At 43.8% G+C, this 18,090-nt stretch overlaps 1 protein-coding gene across 8 annotated transcripts in view; it reads right to left on the bottom strand.

The window, feature by feature from the left end:
• SLC8A3 (solute carrier family 8 member A3) overlaps positions 1-18,090 on the bottom strand; it is a 208,752-nt gene that overhangs the window by 39,515 nt on the left and 151,147 nt on the right. For 4 of the 8 annotated variants that reach the window (XM_054972601.1, XM_054972594.1, XM_054972597.1 and 1 more), the window contains exon 2: positions 10,646-10,749. In XM_054972601.1, coding sequence (XP_054828576.1) covers positions 10,646-10,749 — 104 coding nt within the window. Of the gene's footprint in view, positions 1-2,119; positions 2,157-10,645; positions 10,750-13,249; positions 13,256-15,246; positions 15,365-18,090 lie in introns of all 8 variants that reach the window. The other 4 variants (XM_054972596.1, XM_054972600.1, XM_054972595.1 and 1 more) reach the window with 3 other exon arrangements.

Here is an 18,090-nt window from a genome sequence, read left to right as displayed (position 1 = left end):
GGTGAGTCTTCTTCATTGGAGGATGGGGCCCCAGAGAAGGATTATTGGGAAGTGGCAGCTAGGGTTCCTGGTCTCCCGGCCTGGGCCCAGTGAAGGTGGGCCAAGGACCCTGTAGGGGAGGGTGACCCCAGGGAGGTATGGGGCTGCAAGGGGGCTCCTCCTCTCGTTTCACCCTTCACGGATGATGAGAATCTCCCTAGGATCCACCTGGTTTGCAAGGTTCGTGAGTGTATTCTGGATGGATACTACGTAGACATCCTTTCCTTGCTCAGGCCAGAGTCGGAGGATGGGATGTGCGCCCCTCCTTCCAGCTGGGAGAAGGAAGTGGTTGAACGCATGTTCGCCAACTGGTTGGAAGGGATTACCGTGTATATGGGGGTAGTCCAAGCTGCCTACCGTGAAAGGGGCTAGCACCTCACCAATCATCTGGGAAATGTGCTTTGGGCCTGGGCATTAGCTGGTGATACTGCAGCCATGGATTATGATGAGGCCTTCTGCAAAAGAACCTCTCATAATCCCAGGGATTGGTGGGATCTCATCAGTCAGAAGATATGGCTCTGGCTGGTTGGACCTCACATGAAGGGCAAAGGGGACACATCCTGGGGGGGGGGCGCTGGTTGTCTCGCTGAGATAGGTCTCGGGGTTTATGCTGAGAATACAATCAAGGCAGGTGCCAGAGGCCTAAATGCTGCTTTGATCACAATTGTGATGCCTGTGGAGGCCCTCATTCTCGTCCGTCCTGCCCTTGCAGCTCTACCCCCTCACAGCCCTTTCGGGGGAGCCGGTCCTCCAATAACATTTCCCGTAAGGACGGAGGACCGGCCTCCACCACTTCCCAGCCTGCCAGCAATGGTAGTTTGTCCCATTCATGGGGCCCTGGGCCTCTCCCACACCGTGGTCAGGCTTCAGGCCCTCCTCCTCTTTCATTCACACTACCCTAGTAGGGAGGCACCCATTTACTTGCAGGAGGGTTTCACAGCTGGGTTTCACATCCCATTCACAGGCCCTCACATACCCACCACCTCCAGCAACCTAAAATCCGCCAGGGAATTGCCTGGGGTGGTGGCGGCAAAAATAGGAAAGGAAGTGGCTGCTGGGCGGGTTGCAGGGCCATTCTCCAGCCCTCTGCTTACCAATCTCAGAGTCTCCCCTCTGGGAGTCGTGTCCAAGAAGACAGGCGAATACCACCTGATACACTACCTTTCATACCTCAGGGGTTTGTCAGTCAATGAATCCACCCCCCCTCCCCGAGTTATGCTTAGTTAGGTATGCCTCATTTGACCTCGCTGTGCGCTTGGTTCAGTCTTGTGGACCAGGAGCCCTTATGGCTAAGTGTGACATGCAGTCAGCCTTCCGGCTGTTGCCCGTCCACCCGCTTGACCACTGCTTATTGGGTTTCAGGATCAGTGGTATGTTAACAAAGCCATGCCAATGGGCTGCTCTGTCGCTTGTGCGGCCTTTGAAACCTTAGCACCTTTCTAGAGTGGGCTGCCAAAGACCACATGGGGACCCCCTTTATTACTCATTTAGACGATTTTTGGATAATGGCTCCCCCGGACAGCTCTGCCTGTGCAGACTGTCTCAACATCTTTCAGGCATTGGCCAGGGAGCTGGAGGTCCCCCTGGCTCAGGAAAAGACTGAGGGTCCTTCCTCTCACCTCACATACTTGGGAATTGAGTTGGATTCAGTGGCTGGGTTGTCCAGGCTCCCTACGGACAAACTGGGCCGCCTGTGGGAGCTCATTTCTAAGACCCTGCCATGAAAAAAATGCACCCTGAGGGAGCTCCAGTCCATTATTGGCCACCTTAATTTCTCGTGCAAGGTAGTTTCCCCTGGGTGGGCCTTTTGTGTATGGCTCTCCTGGGCCTGTTGGGGGGTGTCTGCCTTTCACCATCGCATCTGACTCGTCCACTGTTTCGTGTTAATCTGTCTCATTACTAACATCACCTTCTCAGCCTGGCATGTAGCAGGTGTGGATAACGGTCTGGGGGATGCCTTGTCTCGCTTCCAGATGGAGAGGTTCTTTGCACTGGCACCGGAGGCTCGTCGCGCACCTGACCCATTCCCGGAGGAACTTTGGCAGATTGGAGCAGCTCTATAATGCAGGGAGTACTGAGCTTGGTTGCACCGTCCACACTCCGAGCCAGTTCAGTAGCTGCCTCAAGATTTTTGACCTTCTCCAAGGGGGCAGGGGGAAGGGCATCCTGGCCTGCTTCTCAGACCATGGTGCTTTGTTACGTGGGCCACCTGCGGGAGTTGGGGCTGACCCCTAGAACCATGCAGAGGGATCTGGCAGCCATCTCCTTTTTCTGTAAGGTGCTGTACCACCCTGACCCCTGTGACTGCTTCATTGCTTGTAGGGCGGTGGGTGGATGGGCTTGGTTGGCTCCCCCTCCTCCAGACTGCAGGTGCCCCATCTCCTTGGCTATCCTGGGTTGTATTTTGCGGGTTGCCCCTGATATCTGCTGGTCCTCCTTTGAGGCCCAGCTGTTTCACAGGGCTTTTACTCTGGCCTTCTTTGGCACCTTCCGGGTCAGTGAGCTGATGGCAGGTTCCCGTACAGAAACTTTGGGCCATGCCCTGGGCACCAGCGATGTTTCTTGGTCCCCCCACAGGGTCTCCATCATGGTACGCTGTTCCAAGATGGATAAGTGGGGGCGAGGGCACACCATCATCCTGCAGGCCTCAAGCAATCGATTCCTGTGCCTGGTGCGAGCAGTGGGGGCTTACCTGAACCGCCATCCTCACCAACGGGGCCTTTCCTCCTGCACAGGGATGGCTCCCCCCTCACACGCTTTCAATTCTCAGCTATTCTCCAGGCCTGCCTGCAAGCAGTTGGACTTTCCCCCCATGGAATTTGGCACAAACTCCTTCCGTATTGGGGCTGCCACTGAAGCCTACAGCCTGGGCCTGCCCAGCTCTGCCATCCAGACCATTGGCCACTGGCAGCCCCGGGCGTTTCGTTCCTACATTCGACCTGCCAGTGGGGCTTCTCATTAATGGCTTGGTGTCTATTTGATTCTTCTTTCCAGGGCTGAAGAGGACTGTCTGGGTCTGCAGTCACAGCATCGTGCATTGGGCTGGAAAGTATGCGAAGTCGTCTGGTTGGGGCAGGCACTTAGGTTTGAAAGAGCACCTTTACTCTACTGGCTGGGTGTGCGTGGCATGCTATGGGAAGCCTTGGTTCCTATGCTGCTTCATCAGGCCCGGCGGTGGGGCCCTCCAGACATGATAGTTATTCAGCTTGGGGAGAACTATTTGGACAAGCATGAGGATCCGGACTTGAACCGTTCCATGTGTGCTGACCTGGACTACCTGCGGGGATTTTTTCCACGGACCTCTTTTCTCTGGTCAGACTTGCTCCAGAGGCGCGTTTGGCAAGGGGCACGTTGCCCGAAGAAAGTTGATGGAATCAGGCGAAGACCATGGGACAGTACATTGCGAAAATTGGGGGCCACCTGATCACACACTGGGACATTCTCACTCCCAGGTGGCAAGGGAATCACTGAGGGGTGTACACCCAGGTGATCTTCCCCCTTAATGCCACTCCTTGGTTCCCCCCCTCAGCCTGGGTCTGAGGGGGTGGAGTGCTATTTGGGGGATCTGATCCACATGTGGTGCTAATACTCCTTATTGCTGTTTTAATAAAGTTGTGGCCTAATTTTTATTCCAGCCAGCATGTGGGTCTCAGTTTGTTGCCATGCCCCTTCCCCTTCCCTGCCCTCAGCCATAGGCGGCAACATCACTGCACCTTATGGCAGTGAATTCCACTGTGTGAAAAGGCAATGTATTGGTTTCCTTATTGTTACTGAAATTATGAGATATTAGAAGAAGTGTGTGTGTATGGGGGGGGGGGAGCAATTCAGAGCATCTGATGGCATAGTAGGAAATATTGGATCAGGAATGTTATTTTCAGAAGAGGAAATAACTTAGGAGCTTGGTGTTTCAAGTTAAGACCCCACCTTTGCTTTGAATTCTATTTATGATCTTAGGAAAGTCACTTGCCTTCATCTAGACCACTACCCTCTTTCCAAAAGTGATCAGCCAAATGCAGGGTGAGAGGCATCATTGTGTGATCCCAGCATTCAATATTCAGAGGTATGTTGCCTTTGACCCCAGATATTCTATTTAATTAAAATAGCTAAGGGCCAAGCTAGATGTGCAGGTTTTTAAAAAAAATATGTTTTATTTTTATTGTGAAAAGGTTAAAAGAGAGAGCAAAAGGAAAACACAACAAAAACACAACTACAGAGAGCCAACAGTGGCCTACATCAATCTACAAAGTAAAAAAAAAAAAGTGGATTTGAAGGTTTTAAAAGAGCTGGGTCTTGGAAACCCAGACCCAACTCAACTTCCCTGCAGCTACACAGCAGCTTTGGAGAATCACTGTTAAAAATAAAGGAACTCTTAAACAGCCTCAGCATGCCTCTGTTGGGGGGGGGGGTATGGGCTCCTCCCTCCCCCTCAAGCTGCTTCAAAATATCGGGCAGGGGGAGTTCCTCCCCTTTTTTCTGCTCCATGTTTTCCACTCCTTTTTCTGTGCACATGGAACAGTAAAAACAAGGGTGGAGGACTCTATTGTGACACACAGAAATGGCTTGGCGGGGCGGGTGGGGGGAGCCTCTCCTCTCCCTGCAGAGGCATTCTGAAGCTGTTTGGACTCTCCTTTATTTTTTAACAGCCATTTACTTTTCAACTGCTGTATGGCTGAGGAAACTGGAGTTGGGTCTGTAAAAACCTGCACAACTAGAGAGACCCTAACAGAATGGGGTCTCAGGGTGGAACTGGGGAGGAATAGATAGGAAGAGCTTTAGTTAGGTGTAGTTGAAGGAATGTGAGCTGGAAGAGACTTTGCAGTGTCTTTTAGCACCTCGATCTTTAGAGGTAGCAGCCATCCTGGTATCCAATACATCTTTCTGCATTTCTGTGCAGCAGGCCAGAGTGGTAAGAGTCTTTGATGTACAAGACAGAATTGGAGCAGACAGAAAATATATAAAGCTAATGTAGTACAGCCTCAGTGGAATAACTTAAGGGTATGGTCTGAATGACTTTGATGAATGGCATAAGCAATCTGTCACTGTTTATGTCATAAGGAAGATTATGCTAGAATGAAATGCTGTTGGAGGTACACAGTTACCTGAAAGATTCCAAACATTTTAAATGAAGAAGAGATGAGAGAGCTCAAAACTCTGGAGCAGTAAAAGATTTGGTAAGGGACGTTTGGTAACTAAGGAATCACCTTGGAAACAGAAGGGTGAATGTGCTAGGATGCCTGCATGCTTTGATTAGCCTGGGTTCAGGCAGAGAAATTATGAACGGCCAACAAGAAGCTTCTCAGCCACAGAGGAGTTCAACTAGAAGGAAGACGTGCGTGGTGGCATGCTTGAGTTGTGATGTGGTCACATTTCCTCATGTGCTTTACAACCTTCCTTGCTGTTCCTGCCTTCTTGTTATTTCACACTATGTTTGAAGGAGCCCAGATTACAAAATTAAATTAAATCAAATTAAATAATTCTATCCATCATAGTGTTAAGTGTGCTTGAAACCTATGGTCATACATATGCTTAATTATGTGCTTGATTGTGGTCCTGGATTCATACTACCGTATCTCATAATGTCTGGAAAATTCAGCTCTGTATTTGGGTTAACCCAAAATCTCAGTTGTAATGGCCATGGAAGTATGTTTCTGGAATGTAAAAATCTGCAATATTGTCTTGACAATCAAAAAAAAGTCTGAGAGCCAAACTACATAGTGAGAAAGAAGAGCCACAGTTCATCTCTCAGCTTATTTTTAAAAATTGAATTGTAGCTGCTAAAGGATGTCACATTGTTCAGGGCAGTGTGTTCTCTAACCTGTTCTACTGTAGTATGAACGTGAATACTCTCCTGCTACTTAACTATGCATAAATATATTTTTACTGTGAGAGGCAAACAGTGCATGGGGAGCAAGTCTGATTGGGAAAATAGTATAGGAAGACTATGCCCCAAGGAAGCAAATGGAAAGCACCCCCCCCCCCATTGCCAGGAACAGTATTTCAGTCAATCACACACCTAAAAAGGTCAGGCTATCAGTCATGGATCTCAGGACATAATGGTTATAATAGTCAATGATTCTGAATTTTCTGTACAATGACATTCCTAGATGATTTGGGGGGAATAAAATGGTTACACTTTGATAACTATCTTTTGGTTCAGTTTAAGCTAAACCAAAACTTGAAAGCCTGTAACTAAAACTAGCTTACTATACTAAGTCTCCATGCTATAATTTTCATTTTGTTCAGGCCTGCACAAACTGCCACCAACCAAGCTGACATGTAGAACCTCAGCCATGAAGTCCTCGTAGCCTTTTTGCTTCCGATTCTTCTCTTAAGAACATAAGAAGAGCCCTGCTGGATCAGATCAGTGACCCATCCAGTCCAGCATCCTGTCTCACACAGTGGGCAACCAGCTATTCTGGAGAGCCAGTACACAGGGCATAGAGGACAAGGCCATCCCCTAATGTGTGCCTAGAGTTGCCAGGTCCAGGTTGAAAAATTCCTGGAGATTTTGGGGGCAGAGCCTGAAGAGGGTGGGGGTTTGGGGAGGGGAGGAGCCTCAATGGGGTATAATTCTATAGAGTTCACCCTTCAAAGCAGCCATTTTCTCCAGGGGAACTTATCTCTGTTGCCTGGAGATCAGTTGTAATTCCAGGAGATCTCCAGGAGATCACCTGGAGGCTGGCAAGTCTATGTGTGCCTCCTGGTGGGGGTATTCAGAGGTTTCCTGTCTCTGAATGGGGAGATTCCCTTTAGTCACCATGGCTGCTCTTACATTATTAAGATTGCTACCTAATTATATTTCCTTTGCCTTAGTTATGCTTACAGGTTTGGTTAATTTCCCTCCATTCTCTGTGAGAAACTGACAGTTGGAGAACAGGCTCCACCCACAGTCTAAGGCAGCTCCTCTTCTTCAGGCCAATGCTGTTGTGGGATTTCTGCTTAGTTTTAAACCCTCAGGCAAGTAATAGTTTAGAAAAAGGTAGAAACCTTCCTGGGAAAGCAGGCACAATCCTTCTGCTCTAATGCGGGAGTGTCAAAATTGATGTGTGAAGAGAATACCGACAGTCTGCATTTTTCTAAACTGCCCCTGAGGGCCGACAAGGTAAGAAAAACCTAGGCCCAAATTTCCAACTAATGTGATGCCAAGACTATCCAGGGAGTAGCAGCTGAGCTAAAAGCTGTCATCTTTTAACAATGAACAAACCTTGATTCACTAGAGGGACATTCAAAAGATACCGACAGTAGGGTGACCAGAAAGGTGACACAACATGCTGGAAGCCATCTAGGTGCTGCTATGCTTTGCCACCAACAGTTAGGCCCTGTCACTGTAGATAAGGGAAACATACAGAGCTGTTAGAATTCAGAAGGAAGTTGGGAAGCCTCTGCTCTAAGCAACAGAATGGAAAAGAGAGACTGCAACTCATCTTAATAATGAGGCATTCATCATCCTTGCTTTGAAACCTCTATTCTTCCAATGTAGCCTGAAGAGGCATTTGTTGCTGAGTGCTAGAGAATAACCAACACAGGCCTAATCTTTTCAAGTATTACATGGGGCATTGCCATAGAATGAGATTACAAAAAGAGAAATGCTGGAAAATTGATAATATATGGGATTATTGGGGCTGAAGGCTGCGCTGCCAATAATCTGGAAGGAATACAAAAATAAAAAGGCTGAGAAGCTAACAGAACATAATTTAATTACAAGCCTAGAAGATAACAAAGATCCAGCATCTTATACGATAAATTTATCTAATAGGATGAACAATTAATCTGGGATAGGGGGAGGCACTTTCAGTCTCATTTCTCTACCAAATAAATTGTCTGACATGACTGGAAAAACAGAATGTAAAATCCCACATACTGATTTAATACTGAGTTACTTTGCTTGCTAGTCTCTTGCTGCATTGGCTAGGCACAAGGGCAAACTTTGCCTTGCATATATGCAAGCAATGCTGCAAGGAATGGAGACAACTGTTATATTCTCCCTGCCTACCCACCCACCCACCTCTGCATATGCAGTAAAACTGAGTGGGTGGCAAACAGAGGCACACATTTTGCTTGTGCATGCTGGCATATACAGGCAGTGTTACACTCTAGGCTGGGGGATGAAGACAGATACTACACTTGTCCTCTCCTCCTCCAGCAACGTCAGGCAACATATACTTTGCTGTTTTTCTTCCACTGATCTAAACAAACTGAAATATGTGGCAGTAACACAGAAGAAGATAAGCCGATTTGGGGCAAAACCAGACAAGATGCAATAGATCAGTGAAGATATGAGCTCTCTCAATCTCTTGATTTGGCTTTTAAAGGAGCTGCAAAGTGGTGTAATTGGAGGTATTAGCCTTTATTCCCCCTCTCCCCCATCATTTCCCCAATAAAAATGGACTTTCCTAATTTCTAATAGTCTTGGTAAAGAAAAAGGACAGACAACTTCTTTCAGCTAATTTAATGAAAGGTCAAATTAAATGAAGGGACGTGATATGAGGAGGCCCAACCCAGTCACCATGGCCCCCTTCAGGGCTACCTCATCCCAAACAGAGTGGTGGATATGAGCCAGAAGCATGGGGAAGAAGAGTTTGCCATAGGAGGCAATGCACCCACCTAGTCCACCCTTAACCATCAAAAGTGGAAGTAAAACACGTTCCTTTAATGCTGTTTTTTACAGTCTGCCTCTATCCTGATAAATTTTTTATGAGGCTCATTTTTTAAGGTGATCCATATTTTATGCTATTTTTATGCTCTGGCTGAGTTTTTAATGCTAGCTTGTAGTTATTAATTATTGTAATTATTATTGCCAAACAGGGACCAAATGGTCTACAGAAACCTGATGGATAGTAACAATAATGCAATTTTAATGAAAGTGCCAATGCAGTAAGTGCAAAAAGTGCAAGGTAAGACTTCCAACGTATATGCTCCAAACATACTTGAGACTATCCGTCTACATGCATGTAGCCCCAATGCATGGAATACAGTCCATACAACACACGTATAATAACATGCATATAAATACAAAGTTCGTCTTTCAAAGTGCACAATTCCAACCAGTGGTTTCTTCTATTTGCAGGCAAACCTGCCAATGAAGGGCGAAGAGGGTCCGACGGGAGCCAGAAGGTCAATAAGGAAGCTCCCGGGCTGTTGGCACTTTCATTAAAATTGCATTATTGTTATTATTCATCAGGTTTCTGTAGACCATTTGGTCCCTGTTTGGCAATAATAATTACAATAATTAATAACTACAAGCTAGCATTAAAAACTCAGCCAGAGCATAAAAATAGCATAAAATATGGATCACCTTAAAAAATGAGCCTCATAAAAATTTTTTGGCAATATGTTGTTTGAAACCTGTCCCTACTTGTTTGTGATACCTAGTGTTTATTAATTGCCAACAACTTCTATGGAGTTTCATGTTATTACTAGATTTTACTTTAAGCTGCCTCAAGCAGGTTCTCTGGAGAGGTCGTATAGAGATTTTCTACATAAATAAATAACACAAATTAAAGAAGCAAAAGTAGTAATAAATATTATTACTATAGTAGTAATAATAATCATCCTTGTGAGTCACTATTTACTGATGATTTAAACATGATTGTGCAGAATTTAGAAACAAATTGGCTTCCTTAGCAAAATCAGCATCAAACTGAAAGTCCTCCACTTTTTTGTACTGACAGACAGCTTCTCGTTGAACGTAAAACTTGCCTTCAGTGATTCAGAATTTTGTCTATGAATTGATTTATCTGAATCACAATCTACTGGGGTTTCAAGACAGGATCAATTGAAGTGAATATGAGGAGTGCAGAACTCTCAGCCTTCCACAAACTTCCAAATGTGCATGTCTTTTTGAGATCAGAGGGACTTGCATACAGGCAAACCTGTTAGGAGGGACACTTTTAAATTTGGTTACTTTTCAAAACGGTTAAACAGCTTCATTTTCAAACAATCTGGCATTTATAAATAAGAAAGCTTTATACGTCCCTAACACTAGGGCTAGGAAATGTTATTCATGGGTATTTTTGCTGTGCTGGGAGATTTTTAAACCAAAGGAGCAATGAAGATGCTAATACTCTTTGTCATTATGATGGCAGAACTCATTAAACATGACTCCAGTTGTTCACAAAAATCAACTTAATCTGCACCCAATGTTATTTATTGCAATGCCATAGAAAGGGAGCAAGAAGAAGAAGGGAAAGATGGTGCAAGATACAAGACCGGGGAGCAAGCCCAAAAGGCAGCCATGCAATCACATTCTTCTGGCTAAAAAAAGTACTTTCAGGCTTGGCTTTCGGAAGGGAAACAGGATAACACCAGAGATGCCACCGAAAGGGGGAAGGGGAAAAAATAGAATGGAAACAGTCCAAAACACATGGGATTCAAACGGCCTCAAAGGCACAAGCACTGCACAAAAGGAGGATCCAAAATAAGCTAGGCTCAAAAATGCAGAGATCGGACCAAAACAGGGTGAGAGCGAGAATATAGGAGAGACAAGAAGAAACGTTGGTCTGTCTAAAAATGAAAGAAGAAAAAGGAGGAACAAAGGGGGAGCAAAAAGGTTACTCTTTTGGGATTAGGGTTTATTTGGCTTGTTTTCTCAAAAAGGATCTCACACCTGATATTCCTCGTTCCATCCATTTCGGTTCACCAAGGGCAATGAAGAAATTCTCCTGCCTTTCGTATTCCTCCTCATCTACTATTTTAACCCTTATGGTCTTCCTGTAGGGACAACAAGAAAGACATTTGTGTACAGTGGGTTGCTTGGTTGGGAGCGGATGCAACAGCAGCAGCAGCACCACCACACCTTTCTCACATGCATCCCCACTTCTGCCACTGCCTTGGGTGGTGTTTCACTTGCTTTCTATGGCACATCTTGTAGCTGATCTTTAGGTGAGTCAGAGAAGGTTAGAGGAGGAAGGAAAGGATAGATGGGCAAGGAATGGGGAGGGAGTGGAACCTGGTCCTTGTTGATGGTTAGTGGTAGGTGACTTCTGCAGCACATTGAGTTTAATGTCACATGGTATTAACAGCTCATCAGCAATAAAAAATTACTAAGGGTATTAAAAGATCTTGAGATATCTATAGTTCACTGGTGAATTGAAGAGCCAATTTTTTCCTCTCTCACACCCATTTTGTTGAGAACACTTTTGGTCTTTGGATAGGAAGCAAGAAAGATAGCAAACACATATGCACATCCACCCATACACTCAACCAAGCACAGCTCATGAAACTGTAAAAACCATAGAGACTTAGGAAATTCCTAGAGTGTAGCTGTGATACCATGATGTCATTTTCGGGGTGTCTAACTGGAAGTGACTTGTGGCATAGCTGAGACGCCATGTCATTTCCAGGTATGCAATAGGAAATGAATTGTGGCACTGCTGCAATGCTGTGATGTTATTTCCGAGTATGTAACTGAAAGTGACTTGCAGCATTGCTGAAATGCTGCTTTTCTCTTCATTTTGCTCCCTCTGCGGCAATGAGCAGCAGCAGGAGCCTGGAGCCTGGGGAGGGGAAGCCACTATGGGAGATGTGGCTGTCCTAGCAGGCACTCAGGCCACTTCCACATGGATTATTTGCCTGGTGTTCAATGCGGTTGAAAAGTGCTTCCCCCCCTGCTCTCCCACAGAATGCACCTCCTGGGGTTTCCCCACGTTATCTCCAATCTTTCCTAAACCTGCTTTGCTGTGATGTTTTGGGAAAGATCACAGCAAAGCCTGGATGGCTACCATATCAGTAGGAAAGTGGATTTTCCCGATCCTACTCACAGTGGCAGCCATTTCCCCTGTCCCTGCAGCAACCATTTCCCCACCACTATAGGAGGGCTTTTCATTTTTTTAAAAAATGGCAAATGAATCTCAAATTGGTATAATATTTTAACAGTCTGTGTATCACTTTCTGTGAATTCTTATCTTTCTTTTTTTTAATAAAAAAATTAGTCTCTAGCCCTTTTTGTTCCCTTTTCTCTTATATTTCCACAACAAAAGGGGATAGAGATTTGCTTTTTAAAAATGAAAGCTGGGAATTCACAAGAAATGATATACAGATTGTTATAATGTTGTATCACTATAACTATTAATATATTTTTAAGCACCCTATGAGTTGGAATGGCAGCTACTAAGGGACTGGGGCAGGGAAACCAGTCACGTAGAAGTCCTGTTGCTGCTGTAGCAGCAGCTGCAGAAACAACAGGGAAACTACAGAAGTCTGTGCCCGTGTGAAAAACACCTCAATTTCTCTTCTGCATCTTTCCCAGGTAAACAATGCTCACATGTGACAGAAAGAGTTTAAAAAGCTTAAATGTACTTTTGGGGTCACATATGAAAACACTCTCAGTTCCCATACTACACAGGCATGTTCTGGCTGTATCTTCACACACATTCCAGGGGCACACAAGGAAAAGGGATATGTGTTATCTTTTCCCCATATTACACTACTGCCTTCAGCACGCACACACACACAGCCATATGGATACCATGCCAATGTCAAAGCAATTGAGTGAATAGGAGATCTTGAAATTGTGTGTCTGGATTAATCAGTGGGAAAACATCTGTCAACACTTTGATGTTGTATCTAACTTTCTTAAAAAGTCTAAATGTTATACTAGAATTTAGGCCTGGTTTATATGTGCATCCCAGTGAGGTAGAAAATTGGTGATAAAGTTCTGAGATGATACAATAGACTGCACATTTCAGACTGCACATGATGGAATCTCAATGTTAATGTTCCTTCTGTAAAAATCTAAAACAAACAAAAACCCTCCCTGCCAGCTAAGATTAAATTCTGCAAGGACAGAGCTGGGAGGGCATCCTTCTGCTTGGATATGTTAGTATTTTTTTTTCCTAGCAAAGACTTTTTAATGGAGTATTGAGAGTATTGGAGTATTTAATGGAGTAATGAGAGTCAGTTTGGTGTAGTGGTTAAGAGCGCGGGACTCTAATCTGTTTGATTCCCCACTCCTCCACTTGAAGCCAGCTGGGTGACCTTGGGCTAGTCACAGCTCTCTGGAGCTCTCTCAGCCCCACCCACCTCACAGGGTGTTTTGTTGTGGGGATAATAATAACATACTTTGTAAACTGCTCTGAGTGGGCATTAAGTTATCCTGAAGGGTGGTATATACATCAAATGTTATTATTTGAATGTTATTATTATTTAAAGTCTGATTCTTCCCTGCACTCTGTATGATACAGTTCACTCAATCACTTCAGGATTCCACCACCTTATTCTATGGAATGTATCAAGCAGACCATGGGCTCTCAGTTAATCTGAAAAAATTGTAAGATTAAGACAAAGTGCAGGAAAGAAACAACAGAAACAAATAGCAAGTACACTAGAGAACAAGCGAGTGGAGTATTGGTCAAGAATGTGGAAAGCCTGGATTCAAATTCTTCCCCAGCCATGAGGCCATATTGTAAATTTGGGCAAACTGTAATCTCTCAGTATATTTTCACACAACAGTTTTTAACAGAAGTTAGAATAGTAAACCTAAAATGCTAGATATGCTTATTGGAGAGAAAAATCCCACTGAATTCAATGGGACTTGTGTCTGAGTGTACATGCTTAGGATAGCACTGTTAATTCCCTTTAGGATGGATCCAACATGAGGTTGAAGTAAGAATGCAAGCACAGGGCCTCATAGATTAGGAGAACTGCACTGACATAAGGTTTTATGAATAAGAATTGTAAATCTTCATGCTGGTGCAGTGAGTATAGCAATGCTTGCAATGGGAGGAAAGCAGACTGAATTTCCATTATCGGTGTGCGATTCAGGATTTGTGATCTGGCTAACTGCAGAATCCCAAATTAGAGCTGGGGAGCCTAACTCTGTTAGACATTTATTTGATTCCATGCAGCTGAAGTTAGTGGCAGCATGAGCAAGAGGCCAACCACTGGCATGAGTGAGAAGGCAGCAGTATGAAGCAGCGGCAAGCTCTGGGCCATGGCAAGAGAATGGTGCAAGGCTGGCAGGGACAGGAGGAAGCAGGCAGAGTGGATTCTCATCCCATCTCATTCTTCCATCCCTGTCTAAACTCCAAAATAGCCCATCAAGCTGCTGCTGGCCACTCTTTAAGCTCCAGAGCTCTGGCAAGCCTCACTCCCCCTTGCTTCATTTTGGAATTCTCTACTTTTACGTTGGAAGTTCCCTGGTTCAACATTGGGATTCTCTGATTTGACACTGGTTCCCTTCCTGCACTTTTGTTCTGTTGAGCTTTGATGGTTCAGCCTATATGGGAATGGTACTTGCATCTGGGACTGGCTTTTGGCCAGGGGTTGCCTTTGCTGAAGGTTTCCCTTTCCCCAGAAATGTTTCCCCCATAGAAAACAACGGAGAGTGACTGGGGCAGCCTGTTCAGGGTCCCATAGAATTGGACTCCAGGATCCAATTTTTCTGAAACTTGGGAAGCCTTTAGTGGACAGGAAGGAGTAGGTTCCCTGCAAATTTGGGGGAGTTGGCTTGAAAAATGCTCTCCAGCCTCCTGGAGAGTTTTCCCCATAGAGAATAACGGCTGGATAAATTCAGGATTCTCTAACCGGATTAGAGAATCTGACTCGGATTTCAGGGATTTTTTGGGGTATCCTTGAAACCCATATCCAGATCACTCAAATTTTGGAGAGGTGGGATGTACATCTCTAATTTCCACACATTCATCATGACATCACTATTGACTGTAATTTGATTCAATACAGTCAAATTCCAATAATAGAGAAAATGAATGTAAAAGTAAAGTTAGAAAACTGATCAAACTTTTCCTTTCAATAAGAAATTTGTTTGATAGATTCTCTTGTAAAACCAGTAAGTGTTATTTGTGTGTTGAACATTGTGCATTCCAGACATTCTGCTATTTGCTGGAGAACTCACAGCAGAACCCTTCTTGTGAAGTTACCTGAGAGATCTGCAATATATACACCACCACTAAATGCAGAGCATCACAGCACACCTCTGTAGTGTATAACATAACCTGAAAATTCCAGCACTGCATTCTTTGAGGAATATGCATAGACATCAATCAGCCAAACACATTCTCTCGCACACACTCCATTGCTAGATATATCACTTTGCTAGCACCCATCAGTACCATGTGACAGACTGTGCATACGCAGCAGTGTTAAGGATAGAGCAGTTGGAAAATGAAAAGAGATGATAGGTAGTGAGAAAAGGAAGGTGGGAGAAGAAAGAGAAGAGGAAAGAAGAGTGTTAATGTTAGTTGGGAGAACCAGTACTACACCTTTCTGTAAACTCATATCCACCATGCGTGGGCCCATCAGCTCAATGAAGAAAGTCTTGTTTTTCTCATACTCCTCATCATCAATTACCTTGATGTGAATAGTTTTGCTGTGAATGGAAAAATAATAAGTGTCATAATGGGGAGAAAGGGGTGGGCAAGCTGAGGCAAGAGAGGGAGGAGAAGCCAAATAGGACAGTTAGATGGTCAAAGCTTACTCACCCATTGAGAATGACCACAAAAGACAGTTAGGATTTAGACCATTTCCTGGGCAATTGGCTAGTCTGTTAGAGCATTTCTACCAGACAGTGCAGCTCTGCTGCCAAAATGTTTTTTTTTTTCCTGCTCACATGTACATTCCTGTGTTTATATCTGAAATCTTAATCTCCCCTCAAACATGCAATTAAAAATTAGGAATTGTGTACATATAAGCCTTAACTCCTGCAACTGTTACTTCCTAGATACAGCTTCATTAGAAAATTAACTGTTTTATAGATGGTCTTAGAGCTTGAAATTTAAAAAAGAATTATCAATTCATTTTGGTTAGAAATCCAAATGTTTCATTTTTACACTATGGTGTGAACATTACAAAGTTCATTTCAATAATTTATACTTCCCAAGAGTCACCAAAGATTGTCAACATTTCATAAAAACAGAACATTTGAATTTATATCACATTATTGGTCTGAAACCACAATATGGTTTTAAAAATCTATAAAGGAGGTCAGAAGAAAAACTTCTTTTTTAGTTTATGGATCTTTACAGTTGGTTTCTTAGTTATGTCTTTAATTATACCACACACACACAGTTGTACAGCACATTTTGTACTGGGACAAGACTTGCTTCATTCAGTGTCTCTGCTGAAGATGAATGATATTGCTGTGTTTGGTACATATGAAAGAGAGTACACTAGAAAATTTAATACCATACAGAAGAAAAAATAGAATTGTTTCTTCAAAAGCTGTTAGACAACTAGAAGTGAATATTATCAGTTTAAGACATTTGAATTCTTGAATCATCATCTTAGTTTTTAAATAAGTTAATCTTTGTAGATTTATATAACTATATTTTTTCAATGGAGAAAACTTTGAAGAAACTCCTGCTCACTAACCTATTGTTTCAGTGGTGAGAGAATGATCTGTGCTTCTTAAAATGAACACTCAATGACCTGTCGTATTGAGTGCACAGTGTGGGGGCTTGTGGTGTGCATGTAATGATAATTTTATAAATGCCTGCAGAAATCGTGTTCCAGATAGACTTTCTCATTAAATCAGAACACTTTAGACTTTCCTCAAGGCTGTAGTTTCTGTTTGCCACTCCATGATATCTTTTTTGAAATGGGTCAGCCACTGTTGTATATGCTATTTCAGATATGTCCACACCATATGTGACAAAATACATTATGTATGGGTCATTTTATTTTGCAACAATTTCCCTAATGGTCTATAATAATATGTGAGTTTGCCTTTTTCATTGGAGTTGGACACTGGGCCAATGGTTTCACTGTGCTGTCCATAACAGTGTCAGAACCCTGCTGGATCGTACCAGTCCATTTGCAACATTTTTATATATCCCCTAGGAGCTCTTAACAATCCCCCTCACCAGCATCCTTAATGATTTCGTCTGCAAACTTGGCCACTACACCGCTAACCCAAAATTCCGGATCATTTATGAACAAATTAAATAACACTGGTCCTGGTACCAATCCTCTTGGGACCCCACTGCTTACTCCCTTCCATCGTGAGAACGGTCCATTTATTCCTACTCTCTGTTTCCTGTAATTTAACCAAGTGGAACAGTTTTACAATATAACAATGTATAGCTTGGTCGTATTGTCGAAGGCTTTCACGGCTGGAGAACGATGGTTGTTGTGGGTTTTCCGGGCTGTATTGCCGTGGTCTTGGCATTGTAGTTCCTGACGTTTCACCAGCAGCTGTGGCTGGCATCTTCAGAGGTGTAGCACCAAAAGACAGAGATCTCTCAGTGTCACAGTGTGGAAAAGATGTTGGCAGGTCATTTGTATCTACTCAGGAGGGGTGGGGTTGAGCTGAGTCATCCTGTAAGAGTTTCCCAGGGTGTGGAATGCTAATGGCGGGAGGCTTCACTGTATCCTGAGGAGGTTCTTTTGCATATGGATTGGTACTTGATGTGCTAATCTTCTCTGCAGGGCTATTGTCGGGGATAGAATGTTTTGTTAGCCTGGTGTTTTTCAGAACTGGAAACCATGTTCTGTTCATTCTTAAGGTTTCTTCTTTCCTGTTGAAGTTTTGCTTATGCTTGTGCCATTGAAATTCACAAGCATAAGCAAAACTTCAACAGGAAAGAAGAAACCTTAAGAATGCTACACCTCTGAAGATGCCAGCCACAGCTGCTGGCGAAACGTCAGGAACTACAATGCCAAGACCACGGCAATACAGCCTGGAAAACCCACAACAACCATCTATAGCTTGGTCATTATTTTTTTTTACACTTTACAAAAGGGGTACTTTTTAATAAACCACAATAGGCCAATGCCTTGGGTTAGAAGTTTTCAAAAGTTTATTTTATTATTGTAAGTAGCACATCCTGAAAGTTGGATTTCTTCAGATGTTAAGGTTTTAAAAGTATTGGCACATATGAAAACAGGACTTTCACCAACACCTTACTAATGTTCAGTCAGAGCCCATACATTTATTCACAGACACGCTGAGTAGAAATTCTGATTTAATGAGAAAGTCTATCTGTAACACGATTTCTGAGGGCATTTATATTCTCATTCTTAGTATGGGGTGGGGCTAGTGCACTTGTGCCTACTGCCTCCTTGGTGCATTGATTTCAAACAATGTTGTATATAGGA

This window comes from Eublepharis macularius, chromosome 2 (assembly GCF_028583425.1).
Source record: "Eublepharis macularius isolate TG4126 chromosome 2, MPM_Emac_v1.0, whole genome shotgun sequence".
Classification (NCBI taxonomy): Eukaryota; Metazoa; Chordata; class Lepidosauria; order Squamata; family Eublepharidae; genus Eublepharis; species Eublepharis macularius.
This window is presented reverse-complemented; position numbering and strand designations above follow the sequence as displayed.